Source organism: Nuphar pumila, chromosome 7, assembly GCF_984573655.1.
Source record: "Nuphar pumila chromosome 7, dmNupPumi1.hap1.1, whole genome shotgun sequence".
NCBI lineage: Eukaryota > Viridiplantae > Streptophyta > Magnoliopsida > Nymphaeales > Nymphaeaceae > Nuphar > Nuphar pumila.
This window is the reverse complement of record NC_143255.1, coordinates 118017921-118045008: the sequence shown is the minus strand read 5'-3', so window position 1 is coordinate 118045008 and position 27088 is coordinate 118017921. Positions and strand designations below refer to the sequence as shown.

The window sequence follows — 27088 nt, the reverse complement described above, 5'->3', positions numbered from 1 at the left end:
ACTAACTTAAGAATAACCAAAATGGATCAGAATTCTGACTCATGTTTTCAGCTTGGGATACCATATATCTATATTTGGGATCAAATCCATGATAAATATTTCCAACAAAAGTACTTAAAAAGCATTTAACTCAACTAGTTCAGAACAAAGTAGAAAGTTATTCTTTTTCATTTTACAATATTTAACTTTGTCTAGGTTAGGGTAAAGGTAGGTCCTTATTTGACCATTGTCAGCAAAACATAAGGTTGTATCAGGAATTTCATGTAAAAGGTGGTACGCTGAGATGGAATTTCAGGAAAAATACGACAATCAAAAAATTATCCAAAACGGTAACCAGCCTGGATAACGTGTTGAAGGTGACAATGTCAAACATACACAAGATGCTCGTCAAAGAACGCACAGGATCTTGGCACACAGCACGTCACTGATGTAGGAGGGTCATGCTGCAAAGTGACACACATGGGCTAGGCTTCAGAGTAGCTTGTACTTTCCAAGGAGAGCATATCAATTATAAGGTACAAATGCCATACTGAAAACATGCCAATTATCAGGTACAAATGCCATACTGAGAACATCCAAGACAATTATGGAGCTTGAACTTCGTAGAAGTCAGGGTTTAGAATATATTAAGAGGTCATAAAAAGTCCTAGCTGTGTCCTTCGTAGCGCCACTGCAAGTACCGTAGGAGTTGAACATTTTGCACAATCTCACATGGGACTCCTAAAAACAGCATAAGATTGATTTCGTCACCATGTAATTCTCATTCCGTAAAAGCTGCATGGAACTTTATCCAAATGGTGTCCCAATTTGTCTAATTCATACAGTTCAATCAAACATGTACCCAAGTATTGTTTGTTCGATTTTCAGTATCTAACCACCTTCTCACACACGAGACTTGAACAGTTGGGTTACTCTATCATCAATTCGTGTGTTATGAAATCAAGCAAAGGAGATTACGGAGTGCACGTTCACTCAGGCATTCAGTCGTCAAATTTGAAAGAAAGCAGCGTTATTTTTTTGGAAGATGGAGTTCCAAGTGGTGGGTAGTTGAAGAGCTACAGAGATGGGGGCAAGGACAAGTTCAACTCTCCATTCAAATTTCGAACATTGTGGGAATTAAGAATTGTATGAAGGTAAGCAACATTCTGCAAATGTGGTGACAGTGTATATGTGTAGTCTTGAAGCAGATCAGAAAGCAAACCGTGCATTACAGCAAACTGCACACACCATGTTTCCCAATCGCATCATAAAGATTTCCCTTAGTAAATATCAAATTAAGATAAACATTTACTTCACAATACAAGACCATGCAAGTGTGCTTCTTTCAGCAGTATGCCCGTTTGGTAACAAAGATCATGTGGCGCACAGATGGAACTAGAGATAGAGATAGAATTAACATAGTAATTGAGTGATCAAGAAAATACCTGGTATGTTTGATTACTAATTATTTTGAAGGTTGGATGGCTAATCAGCAGATCTTAGAACTGTTATGCCAGTTTAGTTGATTTAAGACCTCTTTAGCTCATAAATCGTGGAATTTATACAAGTGAGATAAACCAGGAGAAACAATCAGTAGTAGAATAGAGAAAGAAAAACCTCCAGATTGGTGACCCAGGTATCCTGAATTGTAAAAAGTTGCTATTTTTAATTTTAATCACTGGTTGTGTTCTGTGCAACCCTGGCTTGACTATCCAGAAAAAAAGTTGAAAAAAAAAGATCCTTCAGGCAGTTTGCCCAGGTAGAGACCAGTAAAAGCTTAACTGGGACTAGGCGACTAACAAAATTTTGGGGGCCTAGCCAAATTGTAGGTGAAGTCAAACTACACAATACAGGTGTCAGTAGACACTGATAGATTCACTAATTCATGGGTATGATGTTTGGAAACATGCTGGATCTTCTCTTTCCACCACCTATAGCACCATATTTAAGCAGTTTACTCATAATCAGAGAACCTTCACAGATCACTTGCTGGAAGAGACATTTTTGTACTGCAGTCACTATATTACAACAAACGAATAACTAAAATGGAACCAAGAAAATGATCAACTGGTTGATTCAGATAACTCCCTTTTTGCTGTCTCTATCAGCTTCTGCACAAACTTACTACATGTACAGTTGTAAGGATTGGCAAGAGAAGCATGAGTGAGAAAAGGGAGCTTTCTTAAAGCCCTTCCGCTTAAACCCTGTACAAGTGCAGCCAAAAAACAAAGAGATGAGATAGCAGAAACTTATTGTTTTGACATAAAATATCCATTGAAGCAAATAACATGAGTGTCTAATTGTTAACCTCACAAATTTTAGCTGCTTCAAGTAACTGCTTGGACAGAGGAAGCACTTCCGGCACACCATCTTCAGATGCATTTAACATCTCTAGCAAGCTTGCATAGTTTGGAATATGTAGGTGGCCATGGTCCTAAAAAATGGATAAAAATATTCTTGAAACACGAGAGAGAGAGTAATAGCCTAAGCCTCCTTTGTAGAGTTTCATAGCATGTGAGATAAATTCGATGGTCAGTATGTTTTAACGTGATGCTTATGCACTACACTGGGCAATATCACAAGAATTGAAAATCCAAAAACCAGGCAAAATTACAGGAACTGAGAATCCAAGAACATTCAGACCACTGAATTTTGAAAATCAACCAGGAGCCCTGTGCTATATGAAATCTAGGTGCATACATGGCATTGGACTTTAGTAGAATGTTTGAAAAGAATATGAACTGAGATGTCTCCCAAAAGTTTAAAATCATCTGCTTTTCAATATTTATCTAGAATAGTTAGTTCCCAAGTATTTAAAAGATGCACAAGTTCTCATGAACGTTTGCCATCAGCCACAAACACAGGGAAAGCACAAATTTAACCTGGCAATGAGAAAGGATCCCAGTTCGCAGGAGTTCCAGTAGGCATGAGTTCAATATCTCATAACGTGCTTGAAGAGTAGGGGGGCCAACATATGCCTTGATATCAGCCCGGTCAACAAAGGCAATGTCTGCAATCTAAAACACAATAAGATCATGTGCTCAATCCAGCATAGAAAGGCTAAAACCATTATACACACCAGCGGAAAGCACATGCATAAATGAGAGCTACTGGATATTCGCAAGTGTGTAGGTACACACACACACAAATCAATGCTCATACTTTGCAAGTGAAACATGCCTAGGATTTTATGGATGCATTGCAAGAATAAGAGTTCCCTTAAACATTGTGACTACAATAAATGACTGAATTTTCTAGTCCATGGAACTGTCTAATCAACCAGGACATGACAACCTTATGAAAGCAGTGACTTACCAATTGCAGCTGTAATGTTAGAAGTTGTCAGAATAATCACATTAGGCCAGGTCTTTAGTCGGTCCATCTGAGTGAGTAAAGCATTTACAACCTTGGGAAAATAAATATTAAGGAATCAGATATCATCGGTCAGAGTAACCAAGCTTAAAATACATGTGATATGAATGTGCTCATGCACTGAGTACTGATTTACCATGGCCAGAGCAGAAAATATCAGTCACTTGACAAAGCTAAAACACAATTTTACCCGAATAGAATCTGAAGGCTCAGAACCAGACAATGCTGCTTGTCGGGCAGCAGCAAGACTCTCCACCTCATCTACAGCAGAGAAGATAATGGACATTAGAATCTCATAAGGATATGAGTAGAAATACTAGTCCTATTAAGGCAAGGAACAGCAAGACAATAAAAGAAGTTTAAACTGAGCTATAAATCAACTGTGCACCATGAATCAAAGTGAAACTGCCCAGAACAAAAGAAGAGAAAAAAGGAGAGATGACCAAATTGCCAATGAATACTGTGGCATGGAATTTTTTTAAGTCAGAGGGATCAAACTCTTCAACAAACTATCCAAGAACATCATACATGAGTGGAAAATAGATTCTCTGCAATAACAGAAATTCCATCAACTGTAATATTCTCAGGAAAATGCTGATCCTTTGCATTCCAAATGCAAGCCCAAGAATATAACTAGAGGATCAATAAGCAAACATCAACAAAACTGATGTGGAACTTAATATAGCATCTCTGGATTTTTCAAGATGAGATAAACACCATATTTGCCCCCAGAAAGCCATGGAATCAACTTAAGATAGCAAGGAAAGCTCCCAGCAAAACATACATCATTCTAGAGCAATCCACTAGCTTTCATAAATAGAGCAGAGTGCATTTAGAATACTAAGTCCAATTTAGCCAGCATATGACACAAAATGGAATAGATAACATATATAATATATTCAGAAACAGGAAAAAATTGCCAGAAAACGATGATAGTAGAGCTTTTAGAGGACTAGTACATTGGCATCATACATGATATAAGCTACCTGCAAATTGGCATCATACATGACATAAGCTACCTGCAAGGACATCTTAGGACAGCTTCGACACTCCATATTTTAGTAGAAAGGCCAGATAGAGTTGGACACTTCACACCCATTTGTTTCATTCCCATGCAAGGTAAGGGCCTTTCATGGGAAAGGGGCACAAGTTCCTAAAAACTCCAGCCAATTCAGCTTTCCAATGAAAGTACTTTCATGCCAGCTCAGCACTTTCCATTGAAAGCTACATGAAACAAACAAGCTCCTTCATGGCACGTGTGGCAACTGGCACTCTGAGGAGACATTTTTTTAGGTTAAAATGTATTAATAACTGAATTTTGTAGTTCTGTTGTTTCTAAAATAAAAATATTGCAATTTGTTTGCTGTATTATAGCATTATGAGGTGATTAGAAAGAGGAAGATGACAGAGAAATGTAGTTTTTTACAAAAGTGTTTTCCCCCTTGTCCATAAGGAGAGATGAAGAAAATAGAGCAGTTATTTTCCTACATTGAAGGGGATTTATACATAGTAAAAAATGCATTTCAAACATTTTCGTCTACTTGTATCTCTCTAGTACCTTTTTGATATATAACTATAGAAAATAATAGTCAAAGTAGAGTCAAGTCTCCAAGGACATAGTCGGCATTTTCTTTGCTTGTATACTATATTGTAATTGTATTCTAACTTTCTAGTTAGAGTATTCTAGTCATTTTTCTATTTTTTCACAGTAATGTAACTCAAAGTGAGAGGATCTACCAGTGTGCCATACATTGAAGCTTGGCTAATATGGAATCTATCATTCTTCTTCCTTTCACACTTCCAAGAAAAATGGAGTGGCATTGAATATCACCAAATATAGCAAAATGCTGCAATATTGAGATGAATTCAAATGCATCCAAAGAGCTTTAAGATACAAGCATGAAGAGAGTGTCAAACAAGATGCATACAATACAACTTCCACTTTCTCTTTTCCACTTATTTTGTGGCCTGAAAAATTATATACCCCTTGTTAAATGTAAAGTTGTAAACATATGTACATATATGTTTACATATGCATTTCTGTACATTTCTGTATATTTGTAGTTCAGGGGTATTTTTTGTCTTTTCACATGTATGACAGAAATAAGTGTTTTTGTATTTTTTATTTATCCATTTTTATTGTAATAATTCTCAGCCATCATAGGCTTTTTGGGAATAACTAGATAGTTATTGGACCCTACCCAACGGCTAGATTTCTAGCTGTTGGGTAGGTCCAAACAGCTCTCTAAGAGCCATCACTTGTATATAACGTGGTCTACCCCGTCACTTTGTAAGGGTTTCACTAAAGATTGGTCCCTAATAACATTTGATATTTTTTATGAGTGTTCTCAGCCCATAAGTGGCTTATCCTTGTGTTTTCTTGTATTGATCCATAAGAGGTCACATTCTCAAAATGTTCTTTGGGCCATAAGTGGCTCACTAAAGCATATACAGAAGTACGTGACATGGTATCAAATCCATATTGACTCCTTGGTGATATTTAACTCTTTTTCAAGTGTTTTTGAAGTGGTGTGAAAATCGAGCCTTGCCTTGAGAAACATGTCTACCAACTTTCTTGAAGATTGGTCTTCTCATGAATGCATAGACATTGGTGCTTCAAAAAGGGTTGAAAGTTGTTCCAAGTATTTATTCTTCTTCTTCTCTCTTTGTATTTTTTTATTCCAAGGCAGGCAAAAAAGTGGTGACGGTAGTCCCAATCAAATTTGATGGAAAGAACTATAATTTATGGGCTACCGCCATTAAAAGAATCCTTATTGGTAAAGAATTGTGGGAGTATGTTGATGGTTCTACAATTAAACCGCAACTCACTCTCACAAATTCTGTTAAAGAAAATGATGAAACCATTAAGGAAGTTCTCAAAGGAGAAGAAAAGGAAAAAGCACTTGTGGGTTATAAGAAAGCCTTGAAAGAATGAGAAATTGCTTATGCTAAGGTACTTTTGCTATTCATGGGAAGCACGAATGAAGATACATGTGAGACTATTTTGGAACTTAAAAGAGAAAATGAAGCATAGCTCTTTATTAAACAAATGTATACTCAATGTGATATTACATTTAGATGGGAGCCTCAAGATAAGATTCACAATTGTAAACAAGGTGACAAGAGCGTTAGAGAGTATTTTAGCTCTTTAGAAAAGTTGTGGGACCAAATGGATAACTTAGAGCCCATTTGGGAACTCCCAATAATGCTCAACTTAGAAAAAAGCAAATAAATAACGAACAATTTTTTCAATTCATGAGAGGTCTAAGGCCCGAGTTTGAACAAATGAGAAGCAATACCATTCATAGAAGACAAGATGAGCTTTCTTTTATCCAAGAGGTTTTAGCTCAATGTAATGAAATGGTGGTCTTCAACAAATGCACAAATAACTCACAAACAAGTGTCTATTGGAGACACTACAAGCATGACCCTTGAAAGGGTATAAAGGGAAGAACACTTGAAAAATAAATAATACTTTATTCATGAACAAAATGCTTAAGCATGGTTATTTACATTGAAGGGGTTCACCCCTATATATACAAAAAAATGGGAGAGAGAGGAGAGCTCATTTTGAGCTCTCCAAAAAGAGACGTTGGATTCCAACGTCTCTTAATATAGCTGTTGGACTACAGTCCAACAACATTTATTATTATAGCTGTTGGACTATAGTCCAACAGCATTTATTATAGCTGTTGGACTACAGTCCAACAGCTACTTGCACAGTCAAGTTCCAACAGGAACTTGACTGGATCAAAATATCTAGTTTCTATTGAACTAGATGCTAAAAAAGAAAATAAAAAATAGAAAAAGAAAATAATAAAAGAAAATATAATAATATTAAATAATATATATATATATATATTGCAGTTTACATTTTAACACTCCCCTTCAAACTTACGGTACAATGAGCGAAAGTTTGTCTAAGAGGAAGTGAAATCTGGGAGCAGCGAGAGGCTTGGTGAAGAAGTCTGCTAATTGATATTCTAATGTAACATATGGCAAATCAATGGTTCCATGTAAGTATTCCTCTCTGACATAGTGACAGTCCATCTCAATGTGTTTAGTGCGCTCATGGAATGTCCGGTTGCTTGCAATGTAGATCGCACTTTTGTTGTCACAGCACATCTTTGAAGCTTGCGTTGCTTTAGCTCCCATATCCGCTAGCAATCGTCTGAGCCAAACAACCTCCATAGTGGTGGTTGTCATGGCTCTGTATTCAGCTTCGGTGGAGGAAAGAGAGACTTTCTGCTGCTTCTTGCATCTCCACGAAATTAAGGTTTCACCTAGGAACACACAAAAACCAGTAGTTGAGTGTCTATTATTGGGATCACCTCCCCAGTCAGCATCAGTATATGCAATTAAATTTAATGAAGATGAAGCAGACAAGAAGAGTCCTCGTGAAAGAGAGGATTTTAAGTATCTAATAATACGCAAAATCGCTCCCATGTGCACGGAGGTGGGAGCATGCTGAAACTGACTGACTGTATGAACCGCATGAGTTATATCTGGCCTAGTAATGAAAAGATAAGAAAGAGCTCCAACAAGTTGTCTATAAAGAGTAGGATCATCAAGAAGTTCTCCATCATCAATTTTCATTTTAACATTGACAACTTCTGGAGTGTCTACTTTCTTATCATCTGTAATTCCAGACCTGGAAACGATATCAAGAGCAAATTTAGATTGAGATATCAAATACCCCCGAGGGGAATAAGCAACTTCAATGCCTAAAAAATATCTTAATAAACCTAAGTCAGTCATTTCAAAGTGAGTTTTAAGAAGAGATTTGATATTCGCAACTCCCTGTTTGTCGCCTCCGGTGATGATCATATCGTCCACATAGAGAAGAAGAATAATGATGCCTGCATCAGATTTCTTAACAAACAAAGCAGTGTCAGTTAAACAAGGTTGAAAACCAATATCAAGCATAACATGACTAAATCGGTCATACCAGGCTTTTGGAGCCTGTTTAAGACCATAAAGAGTTTTTTCTAGACGAAGAGCTTTACCCTTAGGGATACTAATACCAGGTGGGGCTTCCATGTATACTTCTTCAACGAGATTCTCATTCAGGAAAGCATTTTTGACATCTAATTGAAAGATAGGCCATGTTCTAATGGAGGCCAAGGCTATTAAAGTTCTAACAGTGGTCATACGGGCCACAGGAGCAAATGTTTCTTCATAATCGATGTCATACTCTTGGGCATATCCTTTTGCTACTAAACGGGCCTTATATCTTTCCAGGCTCCCATCACTTTTGGTTTTGACTTTGTATACCCACCTACAACCTATAGGTTTCTTACCCGGAGGAATATCTTGTATCGTCCAAGTATTGGCCTTTTCTAGTGCATCCAATTCTATTTTCATGGCTTCTATCCATTCTATATGATTTTTTGCTTGAGAATAGGATGATGGTTCAACATATGATTGTATTAATGTAATGGCGGCCCTATACGTGGGTGAAAAAGATTCATAAGACACAAATTTTTCTGGAGGTTTAGAGATTCTAGACGTTCTTCTAGGTGAGACTTCAGAGTATTTTTGTAATGCACATGGAAGATTTTGCTCTCTACGTCTTGAATATTGTAGACTAACATCCCTATGGATTTGCTCTTCATTATCATCATTTTCAACAACAATAGGACTTTGATCATTGTCAAGGTCACATCCAACATCACATTCATTGGATTTTGAAGTTGGATCAATTAAAAACGAGTATTCAGTGACATCCTTGGATTTTTCAAATTCAAAGAAGCTTTCTTTTTCCAAAAAAGATACATTTCTTGACACATATAATTTGTCATTTTGAAAATCGAAACACCTGTAGCCTTTTTTATTATCAGCATATCCTAAAAAGGCACATGGGATTGCACGAGGAGAGAGTTTATCATTTCTGTTGGTGAAAACAAAACATTTGCATCCAAAGACTCTTAATCTAGAATAATCTGGAGTTAAATTAACAAGCTTTTCTATTGGAGTTGTATTCTTTAATGAGGAAGATGGCATCCTATTAATGAGGTAGGTGGCAGTTAGGACCGCTTCAGCCCAAAAACTTTTTGGAACTTGATTTGCAATTAGCAATGTCCTAGTAGTTTCCATAATGTGCCGATGTTTGCGTTCGGCTAGGCCATTCTGTTGTGGAGTGTGTGGACATGATCTTTGATGTGTAATACCATGTAAATTGAGATAGTCTTTGAATTCGTTGGGCATAAATTCTCCCCCTGAATCAGTGCGAAAAACAGAAATATCATTTTGAAACTTATTTTTAACCATTTTATGAAATATTTGAAAGTTAGCAAAGACATCAGATTTATGTTTAAGAAAATAAATCCAAGTATGTCTAGAAAAGTCATCAACAAAAATGGCATAATATGTATAACCACCTTTGGAAATAACTGGTGCGGGGCCCCAAACATCCGAATGTATTAACTCAAGTGGTCGTGAGGAAACAAAAGTTCTACTAAGAAATGGTAACCTTTTTATTTTGCCAAGAATGCAGTCTTTACAAGAAAAATTTTCAGAATTACAAAATTTTTCCAAACTTGGAAAATATTGAATTTTAGACATATGAGGATGACCAAGCCTTTTGTGCCATAAATCCAATTCTAATTTCTGAATATTATAACAAAATGCATTCTTGGGTAATTCCAAAAAGTCCATGTAATAAAGTCCTCCTTCTCTATGGCCTTCCCCAATCAGCTTCCCTGACTGGCGATCTTGTACCCAACAACCATGAGAAGAGAAGGAGATATTACATCCATAATCAGATATTTGCGAGACAGATAAGAGATTCAAATTAAGTTTAGGGATATATCTAACTTCTGGGATAAAAAATCTTTTGGATTTTTGAAGATTTTCAAAACATCCTATTCCTTTTACTTCGAGAGATGTGCCATCGGCTGTAAAAACCTTTGACACACTTGAGTCATTTTTAAGACATTCGGATAGACTATTAACATTTGGGGTCATATGAAAAGAAGCACCAGAATCTAAAAGCCAAGGAAAGTTACCTGGACCGGAGAAAGATGCAACTGCCGCTCCAGTTGAGGCTTCGGTTGAGGAGGATACCCCTTTGAGAAGAGGTTGAAGGATTTCCATCAGTTGAGCCATAGACACAGGTGCATCTTGATCTTTTGACTCAGATTCAACAGATGCAACTCTTTTTTCTTCTCTTCTTTTTAACTTTGGACATTGAGGCCTATAGTGCCCCGGTTCATGACAATGATGACAAATAACTTTTCTTTTATCAAAGTCGTTGTTTTGCCTTCCAAAATGAGGCGGCTTGTAAGTACGAGTATGATTCCCCGGTCTAGATACAGCTAAAACGGAGTCATCATCAACTTTTGGAGTACTTTTTCTAAGTCTATTTTCCTCCATAGTGAGCTCTTCTATAGTATCAACAATAGAAGGGATTTTTCCACGATGTAAAAGGGCCGATTTGGTGGATTCAAACTCCGGCCTTAGACCATTCACAAATTGATAGAAATGTTCCATATCGAGTTGCTTTTGGCGAAGCTCGATGTCTTCGGCACAATGCCATTTGGGTTCAAGAAGAGCCAACTCTTCCCAAAGTTCGGACAACTCATTATAATATTCTCGAATAGTTTTATCCTTTTGAGTCATTGTCCGAACTTTATCTTGTAAATTGCATACATGTGCAATATCTTTAAGGGAATACATGTTTTTGAGGTATTCCCAAGCCTTATCGGCATGCTCAAACTTAGCTAGACTAGAGCATTTTTTAATGTCTATGCTATTGATGAGCCATGACATAATTTTTGCATGCCCTATCCTCCATTCTTTCCATTTCTTTTCATAAGTGGCTAACGCCTTACTCTTCTCTTCTTCCGTTAGAGGAACCTCTTTATCACCCTCTTTCTTGGTAAGAGATAGTTTAGGTTCCAAATCGGAACCATCCACTATACCCCATAAACCTTTTCCCCAAATGTGGTGCTTCATAATCGAAGCCCACATTACATAGTTAGTATCATTTAGCTTCATACGAATGATGGTGATCTTATCATTGTCATCCATCTTTTACAAGGGTAAGAGAGGAATAAATAGGAGGAGAGAGAGAGAAAAATAAAAAGAAAAGAAAAAGAGTAGACAAAGGAATAAGAGAGGATACAAAACCAATTTTTTTTTGTAGCACAAGTTCGCCCTTCTTCAAACAAATCTTCTTGAGCCAAGAACAAGGTGATGAAACACCTTTTGTAAATGTGACACGGAAATCGAGGTGGAAGCACTTCAAGATCTAAGGATTTCGTAGCTCTGATACCATGTAATGAAATGGTGGTCTTCAACAAATTCACAAATAACTCACAAACAAGTGTCTATTGGAGACACTACAAGCATGACCCTTGAAAGGGTATAAAGGGAAGAACACTTGAAAAATAAATAATACTTTATTCATGAACAAAATGCTTAAGAAGCATGGTTATTTACATTGAAGGGGTTCACCCCTATATATACAAAAAATGGGAGAGAGAGGAGAGCTCATTTTGAGCTCTCCAAAAAGAGACGTTGGATTCCAACGTCTCTTAATATAGCTGTTGGACTACAGTCCAACAACATTTATTATTATAGCTGTTGGACTATAGTCCAACAGCATTTATTATAGCTGTTGGACTACAGTCCAACAGCTACTTGCACAGTCAAGTTCCAACAGGAACTTGACTGGATCAAAATATCTAGTTTCTATTGAACTAGATGCTAAAAAAGAAAATAAAAAAATAGAAAAAGAAAATAATAAAAGAAAATATAATAATATTAAATAATATATATATATATATTGCAGTTTACATTTTAACAGTTTGCATGAAAGAGACTAGATTAAGGTCTCAAAATGAAGACATTAATGAGATAGCTTGCAATGAATCTCAATCTGATATTCAATATAATGAACCTCAGGATCATCCAAATATCATTCAATATAAAAAAAAAAAGATAATGAACAACTAAGTGCTTTGAAAAATATTCAAACATAAAAAATACAAAAACACTTATTTTGTCATAAATGTGAAAAGACCAAAATACCCCTGATCTCCAAATATACAAAAATGTACATAAATGCATATGTAAACATATATATACATATATGATTACATTTAACACCCCTGTCGAGGAGTCTCCTGACTCTCCAAAGTGTTTAATATACTATTTCCTCAATAAACACATGTTGGCGTGTGTGGAGCACTGGTCAAAACTCACTGGAATTCCAAAATACCAATATTTTGCAGATTATAATACCAGTACATCACTCTTTTTTATTGCTCAAAGCCTAAATTGAATACACACACACACACACACACATCATGTGTAGCTCCGAAATGATTTATCTCCTAAACCATCCATAGAAAAACACAATTGCCTGTGTTTTTCACTTAATCCAAACTAAGGTTACTGGAAACGCTATTAGAAATAAAAATATTGTATGTTTTCAGTGGGGGTCCCTTACCCACAGTGGCAGCAAACATTGACCCCTTAAGTAAGCATCTCTTATTCTATTGGCCAAAAAACCTCAATAAGTGATCTTTATGGTACTTCTTCGAACAACTAGATCCATCATCCAAAGAATCTCTTACAAGGGCATAGCTAGTTCTTTATATATAGTCTTCCATATATACGTTTATGCGTCCTTATGTACTGCTCATTTTTCAGAATTGGATAACCTGTTTACTCATGATCATGGTCGCCTATATCATTCAAAGTAATTTCTCAACAAGGGTTTTTCATGTAGAGATTTTCAATAATTGGTTTTTCTTGGGAGAAACTCGAGAGTTTTGAAATTATAAAAAATATACAAAAATAATAAGAAATATAAGAAAATAATAGGTATTCTTGGAAAACTATAAGGAAATAACTTTGAAAAGTTTTTAAAATACAAAAAAGAAACAAAAAAATAAAAAAAATGGGCTTAAATATATAAAAATAAGAAACTTTCAAAAATATCACAATATTTTTATTTCTAATGATATTTTGCAGATATTATCGACTGACCTGAATTTGCCAATAATATCACGATATTTTCAAAACGTGGATGATATTAGTGCCATTGCTCATGACCCATGATCTAGGATGCATCAAGAAATGATTAATCTTGTGATGTGGGCAAAATGCATCAAGAATAACAACCAGCCATCACAGATGATACATCTGCTATATACTTTAAACCAGCCTTTTCTCACCAAATGAGCAAAAGTATGCAAAAATGTTTCGAAAAGAAGTATAGATGTCACCCTACCTGTATGGAAATGTGCAGCAAACACAACATTAAAGAAACATGCAACTAAGTTTTAGAGATCAAAATTGACTAAGAATACGAGCAAACAAAAGTTTCACAATAAGTATGGGAAGTTGTTAACATGCCAGTGTGCCGCAATCAATTGATTTACAGGTACCCAAGAAGTTATGCCAAAGATGAGCGAGAACCCACCAATCAAAACAAATACCAAATTGTTTTCTTCCTCCACCATTTCTTGAATGTTCTGGAAAAGCTTTGCGACCTAAACCATGAACAGCATTAGTATGGAAGCAGTGCTCACAGCAAAGCATTAGTTTGTCACAAAAGCATATGAATTTATAAGGTATTCCAAAGTGCTAACAAATATTAAATCATTTGCTAAGATCAACATTAAATGATTAAATAACACTTCCATCATATGCAAGAAGTGCATTCAAAGTTGTTATACTACATGATACTACAAATTCATCTAAGAATTATTAACTAAATTTTTTGGTTTTCAAAAACACAAAATATATGTTAATATAATCAAGGTTGTAAGTATCATATTGTTACCCATATCGGTCGGGCCCATAGTAACACTGTATTGTATCGTATTGTAAACGTATCATAAATTTTTAATAAAAATTTTCTAAAACTCCAAAAAAATCAAAGAAAATAAAAAAAATAGCAAAAAATCTAAAAAATCATCACATGAAACAATGATGAATTGCACAAAATACAACCATAAGATCACATATGAAACATTTATGTCTCTATGAACCGCATAAGACATCATCAAACATCAACTAATATAGAATGCATATCTCATAAGAACAATGCAAAATATTAAATATCTTGCAATTAAGAACATGCCATAAGACTCATACTTTCATATTACATAAAAAATAAAATAACCAAGTTTATGAATAATTAAGTGTTAAATAACCAAGTTTTTTTAATAAAACATCAATAATCATAATCATAATCAAAATCATAATCATAATCATAATCATAATCATAATCATAATCATAATCATAATCATAATCATAATCGTAATCATCTTCATCTTCATCATCAATATCTTCTTCTTCTCCTCCTCCTCCTTCGACATCCACATCATCTCCAAGATACGTGGGGACTTCATGGTTAATCCACTGAATGTCCTCTTCATTCAAAAACATCATTGCTTCTTCAACCCATGCATCTAATTCATCAAAATATTCCAAACTGATGGAATCAAATTGTTCTTTGTGCCTCCTTGATGACGATTGTTCAATTTGCCTTAAATAAACACAAAAAAGACAAATAAACTTTATAATTTTTTATACCTCTGCCTCAGTCGTAAGTTATAGCGAATGTGGACGAGGTCATTAAGCCTTTCGTACTCCAATCTATTTTTTCTTTTGGTATGGATTTGCTAAAAAGCACCCAGTTTCTCTCGCATATACTTGCATTATATAGTTGGCTAAGAATGTAAATGACAAAAACTCTCAAATTTGGAACATAACTTACAAACCTAGCCCACCACATGTCTGAAAAAAATACAAAAAAATGAGAAATCAATAAGACAATAACAGATACAATCATACAAAACATCTCTAATGACCTCTTTTGCCTTATCCATGGCCTCATAAAGATAACCCATAACCGATCTCTCATCACTGTGAACCAATCAAAGCACCTTTACCAAAAGTATAGTTATTTTCAACAACTTCACGCATGATTCCAAAATTCACTTCCGAATAGAATATCTGCAATTTCTCTGGGCGTTCTTTTTTGTATATGGGGATATGCATTTCACTCATCTGATGAAAACATTTTTTTAGTGCAGCTTTATTGTTTACTAAACTTTGCACTGTCAAAAAATTCGTAGCAAATCTAGTAACTGCACTATGAATCAATTCAGCACCATCAGTGTACTTTATCATTAGGCTCAAAACTCATGCATGATTGTAAATAAATTTAGTAATTTCTTAGCATCATTCAACTGTCTGCTTTACCTCATCCATGATGTTGATGTCCTCAAGTATGAGGTCTATGCAATGGACAACACACAGGGTCCAAAAGAATGACCCAAATTTTTTTACCAATTCTTTACTTGTTGCCTTATAATTTGTTACATTATCAATAATAAATTGCACAATATTTTGAAGTTCAACCTCTTCTACAACCTGATCAAAAACTTTGAGCAATGCATATGTTGTCTTGGGCATATCAGACAGATCAATTGACTTAAAAAACACAGTCTTTGGGGCAATAGACAAGAAAATTTATCAAGGTCCTTGACTTTCTATCTGTCCACCCATTTGCCATGATGCTACACTCAGTTTCTCTCCATGACTGTCGCATCTCATTACAATATGCCTTTACTTATTTCAAATTAGCATCTAAAACTTTTGAGCTCAAAGCATGATATGAAGGCATTTTATATTCAGACCCGATACTGGTTATGGCATTTGTCATGGCCTGAAAATGAAAGAAATTTGCCGCATTAATAGGAATGCAAGCATCATAGTAGCATCTCCCAACCATGGCATCTGCCTACTAGACTAAATGTTGAGTAGTCATAACAGTATGAATGTCGAGTTGTGACCGTCTTAAGAGAAAGAAAAAAACTCCTAATAGAGCCTCTAGCTCTACCTCCTCTTGAAGAACTCCCTCCTCTTCTTTCTCCTACTCTTCTTTTTGTGCCTCTGGCGGTGCTACAACTAGCACCAACCACACCTTTCTCATTCACGACAAAACTTTCTACTTTTGATCCTATGATATGGGTTATGGGATCAGAAGTAGTAATACACATCCTATGATACTTTAGATTTCATGCCTGATCCTTTGATGTCATCTTCCTACCAAAAAACTCAATAAGAAGCAAAGAATAGGGATTTTTTACCTTAACACACATCCTTGAGTGAAAAAAATTGTGAAAATGTACTCTTACTTGAAAAAATCATAAAAGTCATCTCCCTTGCGCACCAATCGGCCCCCAAATCGATCTCACGGCTCCTAGGATGCATGGGTTCCCTTCTAACAGCCTCTAGAGAAATATAGAAGTCAGCCCTCAAGAGGCCTTTAAAACCCAAAACTTAAAAATTGAGTTTCGGGTCCTTTTTAAGTGCACCAGACCCATGTTGTACTATACACCCGATACATGTACGATACATACTCGTATCGTTGTACGAATGTGTATCGCATCGCAAAACCCAAAAGTAACAATACTTTCAACACTGAATATAAGTGAACCTAAAAAACTTCTTACCTTTTACATATGATTACAAATTTATACATATTTGATATATAAAAAACAAAAATGCATTTTGATCATATCTAAGCAAAAATCATTATATTAAAGTAATTAGTAAGCATCAAATAATAAATAAATATTAATCAAAAGAGTACATAGTAGGCTAGTAGCATAAATATTAGTCAAAATACATAGTAGGCTAGTAGCATACATGCTCTTATAATCAGAAGAAAGTTTTAAATTATGCCTTGATATATTGTCATAAATAAACATATAACCTAAAAATGCCTTTGAATTCAATAAAATTAATGTTGTTTCAAGATATTTCTCCGTTTTTTATTTTAATCCTTTTTTTAGCCCTAGGTGTATTCTCGATCCTAGGTTTTCCCCTTTTCATCCTAAATCACCTATTTTTGTATTTTTAAATCTCAAAATTGTGCACTAAAATTTGATGGATGGTGGAGGTTCTGCTCAAATGATCCAACATAGAAATATTGCAAACTCATAGACTTGGGGACAGGTTTGAGAAGGATAGTAAAGTCAAACTTTTATAGTTTTGTAACACATCATGGATTGTGTTGATTTAAATGTCGCATTGTGGGCATAGCAACTCCACCATGTGATTGTGTACTTAGTGTATTCTCTCTTATATTCATGTCGAGCTTCTTACGAGTCTCATAGAACATGATAAAAGAAAGCCACAAGAACATTTAACATTTGTTGGAGCAAAATCCTAGAAGTTGTTCTTGATTTAGAAGATAAAGATGAGCCATCAACTAAGTCACACAGACACTCTATTTTGCCCTTTGTACCCATGTCGACACGTACAAGTTTGTATTCAATTTATAATTATATTTTCAGTTTATAACTTTATATTTTCAGTATATAATATATATTTCAGATATAGCATGTATATTTAGATTATATTCAGTTTATTTTTCATGTATGTGATATTTAATATATATATATATATATACAGATGTGTCCTCATACCCATATTTTTTGGAATTGTCGTGTTGTACCCTCTGTATCCGTACCCATACCTGCACCCTCACCCGTACTCAAGTGACATAGGCCATCAATATATATATATATATATATATATATATATATATATATGTGTGTGTGTGTGTGTGTGTGTGTGTGTGTGTGTGTGTGTTTGAGTTGTAGTTTGTAACTTTGTATGGCCTTTAGTCTTAATATCTTGTTATATAAACCATTTGACTTTTGTATATAGTAATATTTTATTTTGAATTTTAATTAATTGCACTTGTAGTAATTAGATCTAGCAATGGCCGGATGTGTTGATGACCTAGCAAGGCAGTATTGTGAGGTTGTTGATAGTCCATGAGGATGTGATGTTTTGAAATGTCAAATTATATCATTCATTGATTAGTGGGGAATGCATTAAGCAGTACATTGTTCAGGAACCTGGTGCGCCAGTGCGACCATGTATTCGAGCTCCAAATGATGCATGGACTACGATGCTCGCCAATCTAATGAGATAAATAGGAGGGAAGAGAGCTTACAAGCATTGGCACATGCACTGGCAGAACAAAACAGATAAGGAGCAACAAGAGGCACAATAAGATGTCATCTCTGATTATGATTGTGGAATGTTTGATAACGAAGACAATTGATGAGTTTTGTTGTTTTGAGTCTATTAACTTTTGTAGCCATGTAAAGAACTATGTAGTAAACTTCGATGTTATTGACTTTATGTAGCAAACTACTGAGCTCTATTTCATGTTAATGACAAGTCAAAAGTCTACGTTTATTTTTATTTGATTACTTGATTTTAATGCTTGCACTCATACTTAAACTTATTTTTTCTTGTATTCTATGAATTTTTAATATTTAAATATGTTTTAGATTTTTTCTAATTATTTGTGATTTTTTATTTTTTGAAAAATTTAAGTGTTTTTTTCTCTCATATCTTAGAATATGGTATGATATACTCGTACCCCTATCCTTTCCAATACGGGTTTTGATATGATATTTACGACATTGAAAAAATGTAAAAGAAGAAGAAAACATATTTAAGATGTAAAAATAAATAAATAAGTAAAAAATAATTGATAATATCACAATATTATCATGAGAAATTTGCGATATAATTATATTGACAATATTTTCAAAATATCATGATATTTTACCTTTAATATCTTTTGCTAAAAATACATCAATAATATTGCGATATTTTGAAAAATATCGTCGATATTTGTGATTATAGGTAGAAATTCTAGAAGTTTTTAGGATACTAAAGCAACAAACTACATGACTACATAATGGGCCACGATTTTCAAATGACATATACAATGTTGAGGTAAACCTTTCTCAAAAGTTCTTTTACCCTTTCTTTAGATTTCTTTCGTAGCATTGACCCATGTAGTAACAAACATTAGTAATTAACTAGTTCCAGCTTCTAAAAGGCCTAGTTGGGACTAGTCAGCCAAGTCGAGACCAACCAAGAAGAAAAGGGAAAAAAAACTTTAGAATTATAATGAATTACTAAACTTAACCGCAAACATGTATTCAAATGAAATTAATCAACAAGGTAATTGTGAACAAAGTGTAGCATACCATAACACATCGTAAAAATTGTAGTACATATGGAAAACTAATATCAATATAAAATACATATAAATATACATGTATATAGAAAAACACAAAGTATATGTGTGTGTGTATGTAAGGTGCAAAGAGTATATATACAAAAAAAAGAAAATTGTGGGGAGAGGACAAGAAGGAGGGGGGAGGAGCGACAAAAAGAAGAGAAAAAAGGGAAAGGAAGAAGGGAGTGGGGCGAGGAGAGGAAGAAAAAGATGAAGGAAAAAGGAGAAGAAGAGGAATAACAAGAAGGGGGGGAAGGAGGAGAGAGCAAGAAGAGGAAACAGAAAAAGAATAAAATAGGGAGGAGGAAGAAGAGACAAGAGTAGTGTTGATTCCCAAATCAGGGATAGAAGGGAGTTGCAGTAATCCCCAAAATCCAATTCAAAGAATGAACCATTTGAGGGAGTTGATGGAATACAGATACATATCATAGCTTTTGGGTTTCTTCTTCTCCCTCACCTTCTTCCTTGTCTTCTTCTTCTCCTTCATCCTATGTAACCGAGACATGCCAAAATGGTTGGCGTACTAGACACAGTGCAGGTACGCTGCGGGTCGATCCCGCACTGCATCGGGTCAGGTCCAACTCATACTCAAGCTTTTTTATTTACATAAGGTCAAAAGGGTGCGCTATTTTGGTCCCGCCGCCCCCTCCCTCTTTCTTTGCTCTCCCGAATCCCTCATCCTCCTCCTCGGCAAAAGAAGTAGAGATAGAGAAATCGAGAGGGAGAGAGTGAGAAACCGAGAGTTGCCGCCCCTGCCTCTCTCTCTTTGCTCTCCTGAAACCCTCAACATCCTCCTCGGCAAAAGGAGAGAGATAGAGAGAGTACGTCCTCCTCTCCTCTTCTTCATTTTCGTCTCGCTACAAGAAACCGAGAGAGAGAGAATGGGAAGGGTCATGTCCTTCCCCTTTTATAACTTGGTTTCGTTCACCAGGTTCGATCAAGTCCAAACCTGGTCAACGAAGCTAAAAAAATGACTTTTTTCAAAATTGGACCCAACCGGATCCCATGTTCTCATGATTCAAACCCAAACTCTCTCTCTCTCTCTCTCTCTCTCTCTCTCTCTCTCTCTCTCTCTATATATATATATATATATATATATATATATATATAGTCGTGTCTTCGTACCTTCATTTTTTAAAATTGTTGTGTTGTACCTTCTGTACCCATACATGTACCCATTCTCGTATCCGCACTCGTACCTGTACTCATACTGAGGTGACATAGCCTGCATCTTTTCACTCAACACGAGAGAGAGATGAAGGGATTTGTCGGAACCCTTCCCCCTTCCTTTATATTCCAAAAAAGGACAAGATCAGTCACCCTAGGCGCCAACTAGTTGGTCAAACAAGCCCTACCACCTAGGTATTTGGGTCTAGGCGGTAGAACTGCGAGGAAGCTGGCTAGGCATGTTGGTGTGCTTTTGACTACACACCCTGACCTTTCACAGTAAGTACTTGTATGTTGACTTAAATTTTAAATGTGTATGGTCAATGTATCAACATTATACTCCAAATACTTTCTTTCAAAAAAAAACATTATACTCCAAGTAAAAGGTAGTGATTTTAAAAAAGTTCTTACAAAGATCATTTAGCTAAATCTTCATTGTTGGATTATTTTTTGGATTCCAACCAACAATCATCTGATTGACATTCTCACACACACAGAGAGCTGAGTTAGTGGTAGTTACGTATCAGCAAGAAGCATTGACTTATTTGTGATCTGTCACCAGTAACTAGATTCTATCAAAATAAGTTTTATAATACAAATCACCAAGTTAAGCAAGAAGCATTGTTTTTGAACAATGACTGGTGTCCATAAACATCAGTCATTTATATGTAACATGTAACAAAGACTTGCTGCAAGTATTTGCATATTTGGATGGGAAAAGGCATACGTGTAAATATTAGTATACATGGTATTTGCAACAGGCCATAAAAAATTAAAGAACTAATGGTTAAAAAATTTCTTCAGTGCCTGCAAGCAAACTAATAATGAATGAAAAAGAAAAAACGATGGTGGATAGTACTCACTAATTTTCCGCTTTCAGAAAACCATTTACTGAATAAAGAATGAGCATTCACTTCAACCAATTGACACTGGGTGTACCTGGGGCAACAAAAGGTATGTAAAAACATCATCCAGACAGATCTTGCGAACAAAGGTTGAAAAGTAACATATTAAATTCAAACCTTAAATTGAGACGAATGGAGAGCTTTTGAGCCAAAGCTTTGCATAAAGATGTTTTCCCAGTGCCCGGTGGCCCATGCAAAAGAATAACACTGATGGCAAAACAAAATCAAATTTTAACATTAGGTTAATTCATTTAAAAGCAAGAACAATTAAGTAGAGGTTATCATCTTTCCAGAGAGGGTGAAATAAAATCAAGGAAAATGTGCAGAGAGGGTCATAATCAAACTAAGCTAGACCCAATGTGAAGGAAGTTGGGACTAGGAAATGGTGTCACCAGGCAAGCATCCTAATATATATATAGAGAGAGAGAGAAGGGGGGGGGCAACCAAAGAAAGGTAAAAACCATCCAAGCCACTTTTAAAAATCATATTTAAAAGCATTTTTTTGGCAAATCCAACCACACGGATGTGATTTTCGTGATCAAAAAGCTAAGAACTTACTCTTATTGTGAACTTTTTTTATGCATAGATTAGGTTTTTATGATCCAGAAAACTTCAAAAATTTTCAAACCATTGATTGTTAGCACTTCATAAAATCCTACGTACACATCGGAAAATTTTGCTACAAGAGCTGGTTCTTAGGTTTTTGACATGGAAATCACATCTATACAGTCATATTTGACAGAAACCACTTTCAGAACCAAATTTTGAAAGTGGTTTGGAAGGTTTGTACCTTCCTTTGGTGTGCATGTGTGTGTGTGTGTATATGTGGGCACGGAAATTTTAATTTTTATCAATAAAAACTAATTTTGTTATTTTAATATGAAAAATGAAATTTTTATTAAAATAATACTTAAAATATTAAAATATTGGTTGCGCATATAGGTGTCAACTCTCTCTCTCTCTCTCTCTCTCTCTCTCTCTCTCTCTCTCTCTCTCTCTCTCTCTCTCTCTCTCTCTCTCTCTCTCTCTCTCTCTCTGTATATATATATATATGGGAAAATATTTTCTACTAATGAAGGTAAGGAACTAATGCGCTAGAAATCATAAGTGCAAGTTGTATTGACTCAATCTAAGCACATAGATGGGTTCAGCATGATTTGTTTGCTAAGGATCAAGCCCTGGATCGTGCTTTTCTGATGTAAAAATGTGATCTTTTGAGTTATGAAATTTTGGCTTATTGTGGGCTATTGATTTTTGGAACCCTTTAAAAAGCTAATTACTTGTCATAATCACATGATTCAAAACAAGTTTCCTACTAAACAAACCCTGTAGATCACATCCATAACACTTGATCTACAAAAAAATGAAATTTTTTGAAGAAAATAGTGATTCCTACTCATTAGTTTCTTACCTTCATTAGTAGTCAATATTTACCCATATATATATATATATATATATATATATATATATATATATATATATATATATATATATATATAGGATTGGCCTTCCTTATTTCTATTAAGAAATGTATGAACGGTTCCTTGATGTTGACTAAGTGATTTCATCTTCACCTTGGAAGAAAAAAGATTGGTATTGGCGCAATATGACCCAGTATCAGGAATCACTGAACCTGCCCTATCATTCCTCTTTCCAGTATACAAAATAGGAGACTTCACCAAATCAATTCTTATGAAATATCGAATCAGATCATTTGCTCTTACTTTAGCAGAAGAAGCCTGAACCTTTTCTATAGAACATTTTTTGTCTTGGTCCCAATTCAATACTAAACAAGTACGAACTAATTGAATATTTGTGTGGGAAATTCCTCGAATTGGTATATATATATATATAGAGAGAGAGAGAGACATATCGAGTTAATCTAACATTAAACTAGTTATATTTAACATTAGATGTATTCAACCTTATTAAAATAACTAAAATGTCCTCAAAAGAAGTGCATTTTAAAAATGCATGATTACTTTTTGAGGCCAAAAAGGTAACTTTGATAGATTCATAAAGTTACTTTTTTGTAAAAGGTGTTTGACTTTTCATTTGTCTTCAAGTTCAAAAGACCTATAAAGCCCAAAAAAGTAACCGTGCAATCTAAAAAATGACATTCTTTTAAGGGTATTTTAGTCATTTTAAGAAGGTTGAATTCATCTAATGTTAAACACAAATAGTTTAATGTAACATTAACCCATATATATATATATATATATCACGTTGCTAACTATATGAGACATACACAGTCACTTACCGATTCCATGAGACAAGAAATGGATCTACTTTTTTCTCTGTGAACATTAGAGCACTTGCAGCATAGCGCAGCAACCTCTGTTTGAGACCTGTTTCATAAATTAGGCTGCAAAAGCAAATGATAGTATCACCTGCAAATTCATAAATGTCAACTTCAAACATTAATAAAAGATTACCTTTCCCACAAGCCATCAAATTCTCTGGCAGGGAGAATCCAATCCTGAAAGCTAGGAAGCATATCATCACCGTTTGGTTCCTCACCAGGTCCCTCTTCACTAAGCTAACAAGCCACCATGAACATGCTTAGGGTAAAGAACAGTTCAAATAGGAATAAGAAATATATTCACTGATGATAATGCATGAATTACTCTTTCCAAACAATATCTGCTCATTAAAGATAGATACATAAAATAAAAATACCCACAACAGGATATCTAAGAAAAATATCTATGTATCAAAGCTTTGGCATGCCTACTATGGTACTATCACATTTATCTGGCAAAAGTATGAAACAGTAAAAATGAGAATATGAATGCATATAAGCAAAATAACCATGATAGGATATCTAAGAACAATATCTATGCATCAAAGCTTTGACTTGCCTAATACCGGCTTTATCTGGCAAAAGTGTAAAACAGCAGAAATGGGAATATGAATGCACATCCAAGGTCATCACCTGAAATACATGTACAAGCGGTTTGGCTTGCCAAAACAGAAGAATTTCTCCATTTTGTACCCATTCATCTGCAAGCAATAAGATCCAATTCAGTAAAGACCAGCCAACACAATAGATAACAAAATATTCACCCATGATAGAAGCCTTTGAGATTGGGTTGTAAGGCCTTGGAAAAACACAACCATTTACCTGTATCACAAACACAAATTCTTTGTACATTCTCTAGTAGAAATATATCATCAACAGGCACTGGAATAGGTCCATCTGTGTAGCTCAAGCTTCTCTTTTCAAGCATCCTAATTTAAAATGCAAAATGAATTTAAAGTTATTATGCATGTAAACCATTTTGAAGTCTATCAAATTGGAAAAACTGAGATTGGAAAATAGAACTTGTGCCACCTCGATAACAGCCCAAAACTAGTCATGTGGAGGTTTGCACATTGGCCAATTCAATTAGGTGCAGTATATATTCATTATTCCATCCTCATGAGTTTGACACAGGTCAACTGGGATACTATGAACCAAAGAAACCACCTCAATAGACTCCATACATTTGTTTGTCAATAATAATTCCAATGGGTAGGATCCAGGTTGGCTCATGTCTGCTCACCTGCAACCAAATCTGACTCTGCATTTTCATAGTGAAATCTGAATTTACTGTTCGCAATGGAAAACTACATAAAAAAGCTGCCTTGCTACCTAATAGGTCACAAGTCCAACTCTGGGAGGGTGTGAATTCTTTCTGTATATATTATAATATGGCATATATAGTGCAGTAACTATGTCCCTTAGACTATGATATACTTCTTGTAATATCAGAAGCATTCACAATGAGAGGGCAGAAGAATCATAGAAAGACTGAAAGATACAATTGATTACACTAAAATAGAATATGTAATGTCCATGATACTTTTTCAATTATTTTATATGTCTCCCATTTATCATGTTCTCCCACGGGAATTGACTTCTTATTTTGTTTCTTCATTCATTCTCATGAGAAATAGGATAGGATGGAAGAAAGTGAACTTTTTTAATTAAAATAATGGAATACAGGAACCAAATCAAATGGAACAAAAATTCTTATATTAAACCGACAAAGTGTGATCCATTGATTGACAACATAAACATGCACACACACAAATGGGCATGCATATGCATGCAGATACCCACAAATGCACCCATTAATGAACATGCACGCATGCACCAATGCACACCCAAACACATGCGCCTGCGTGCACACACATCATTATTACTAGCAAATCTAGTAACTTGTTCTTAGTCAACTTCCAACAGACATTTAGCTTATTCAATCCATAAGCAATGCAATGTATCATTTAAATATGTACCACTTTGTGTAACAGAGTGCTCTGCAGAAAAACATGTTAGAACCCCCATATTTTAGCCCCAAACCAATTTTTCTTAGTGCTTTTATGGACTTATGCAGGCCCAACGCACACAGAATCACAAATTTCTCCACGAAAAAACAATTTTATCATCTAACTTGATAGCTTCATGGTAATCTGTTTGGATTCCCTAAATAGAAACCTATCATCTAACTTGATAGTTTCATGGCGATCTGTTCCAATTCCCCTAAAACAGAAACCTAGGCCCAATGAAAACAAGAAAATAGCACAAGTTAAAGAGCTAAAGGTACAATTTGAGGGGGGAAACGTGAGAGATCACCTCTCGATGGCAGCTCGAACGTCTTCGATCCGCGCCGTACTCGAAGGTTTCAAGCAAACCTCCACTGCAATTGCGGTTAGATTCAGCGAGCGAGCGAGAGAGAGAGAGAGAAGGGGTTGGGGACTTCATTCACCTGAAACGTAGACCTTGTCATGCACGGAGGGCGGGGGCGGAGGATGGTTTTCTTCTTCGGAGGGTTTCGTGGGCTCCTCTTCCGAGCCGTTCTGGGACGAGATCTCCATGGGAGCGCTCATTCTTCTCTTCGGCTAGGACTCCCGAGAAGAAGAGGACGGAAGAAGAAAAAAAAAACCCTAACGAATTCTAGATCGCTGGAGAAAGCGAGGGACCGAAACAGCAAAACCCTTTTTGAAAATTGGGCGGGAATTGAGGAAGCCCCCTCGAGTCGGTGACGGCTGAAGTCACAAAGACACGAGGATGCGTGATCGCTGAAGTTTGAAAGTTTTTTGAAAAAAAAAAGGACACGAGGGCACGGGAATTTTATTTTTTATCAATAAAAACTAATTTTTTGTTATTTTAATATAAAAATTAAATTTTTATTAAAATAATACTTAAAATATTAAAATATTGATTATGTAAATGGGTGTCAGCCAAATATATATATATATGAAAAAATATTTGTTGTATGAAACTAATGAGCTAGAAATCATAAGTGTAAGTTGTATCAACGCTATCTAACCACATGGATGTGTTCTACATGGTTTGTTTGTTGATAAGCCTTGAATTATGCTTTTCTAGTGTAAAAATGTGATCTTTCAAGTTATGAAATTTTGGCATATTGTGGGACGTTGGCTTTAAAAACCTTTTTTTAAGTGAAAAGCCAATAAAACGATGATGGCAAACCCCACCATACTCACTTGTCCACCGTGAATGTAGATTCTATTTAATATATATTGATGCAACTTTTCTAATAAAGCATTTTAAAAATACATTTTCAATAAAAATGTTTG

General features: G+C 35.3%; 1 protein-coding gene across 1 annotated transcript; it reads right to left on the bottom strand.

The window, feature by feature from the left end:
* Positions 1-1702: 1702 nt before the first annotated feature.
* Positions 1703-26362, bottom strand: LOC149833135 (pachytene checkpoint-like protein). Its single transcript, XM_090013372.1, has 14 exons — positions 26254-26362; positions 26121-26184; positions 24627-24733; positions 24438-24505; positions 23938-24041; positions 23763-23867; positions 21620-21709; positions 21461-21536; positions 13784-13853; positions 3542-3612; positions 3295-3385; positions 2862-2989; positions 2288-2413; positions 1703-2183 (listed from the first exon to the last, which is right to left on the bottom strand). The coding sequence occupies exons 1-14, from the start codon at positions 26360-26362 to the stop codon at positions 2043-2045; spliced, it is 1350 nt and encodes a 449-aa protein (XP_089869498.1). The 3' UTR covers positions 1703-2042.
* Positions 26363-27088: the final 726 nt, after the last annotated feature.

What these genes read in the sequence shown, in the direction of transcription:
- LOC149833135 (XM_090013372.1), bottom strand. Translation starts at nt 26,362, where the DNA reads ATGGAGATCTCGTCCCAGAACGGCTCGGAAGAGGAGCCCACGAAACCC. An exon ending in AATTTGTGTTTGTGATACAG is followed by an intron (nt 24,506 to 24,626) that starts GTAAATGGTTGT and finishes TATTGCTTGCAG; the next exon opens with ATGAATGGGTACAAAATGGA. An exon ending in TTTCTGAAAGCGGAAAATTA is followed by an intron (nt 13,854 to 21,460) that starts GTGAGTACTATC and finishes TTCATGGTTTAG; the next exon opens with GTCGCAAAGCTTTTCCAGAA.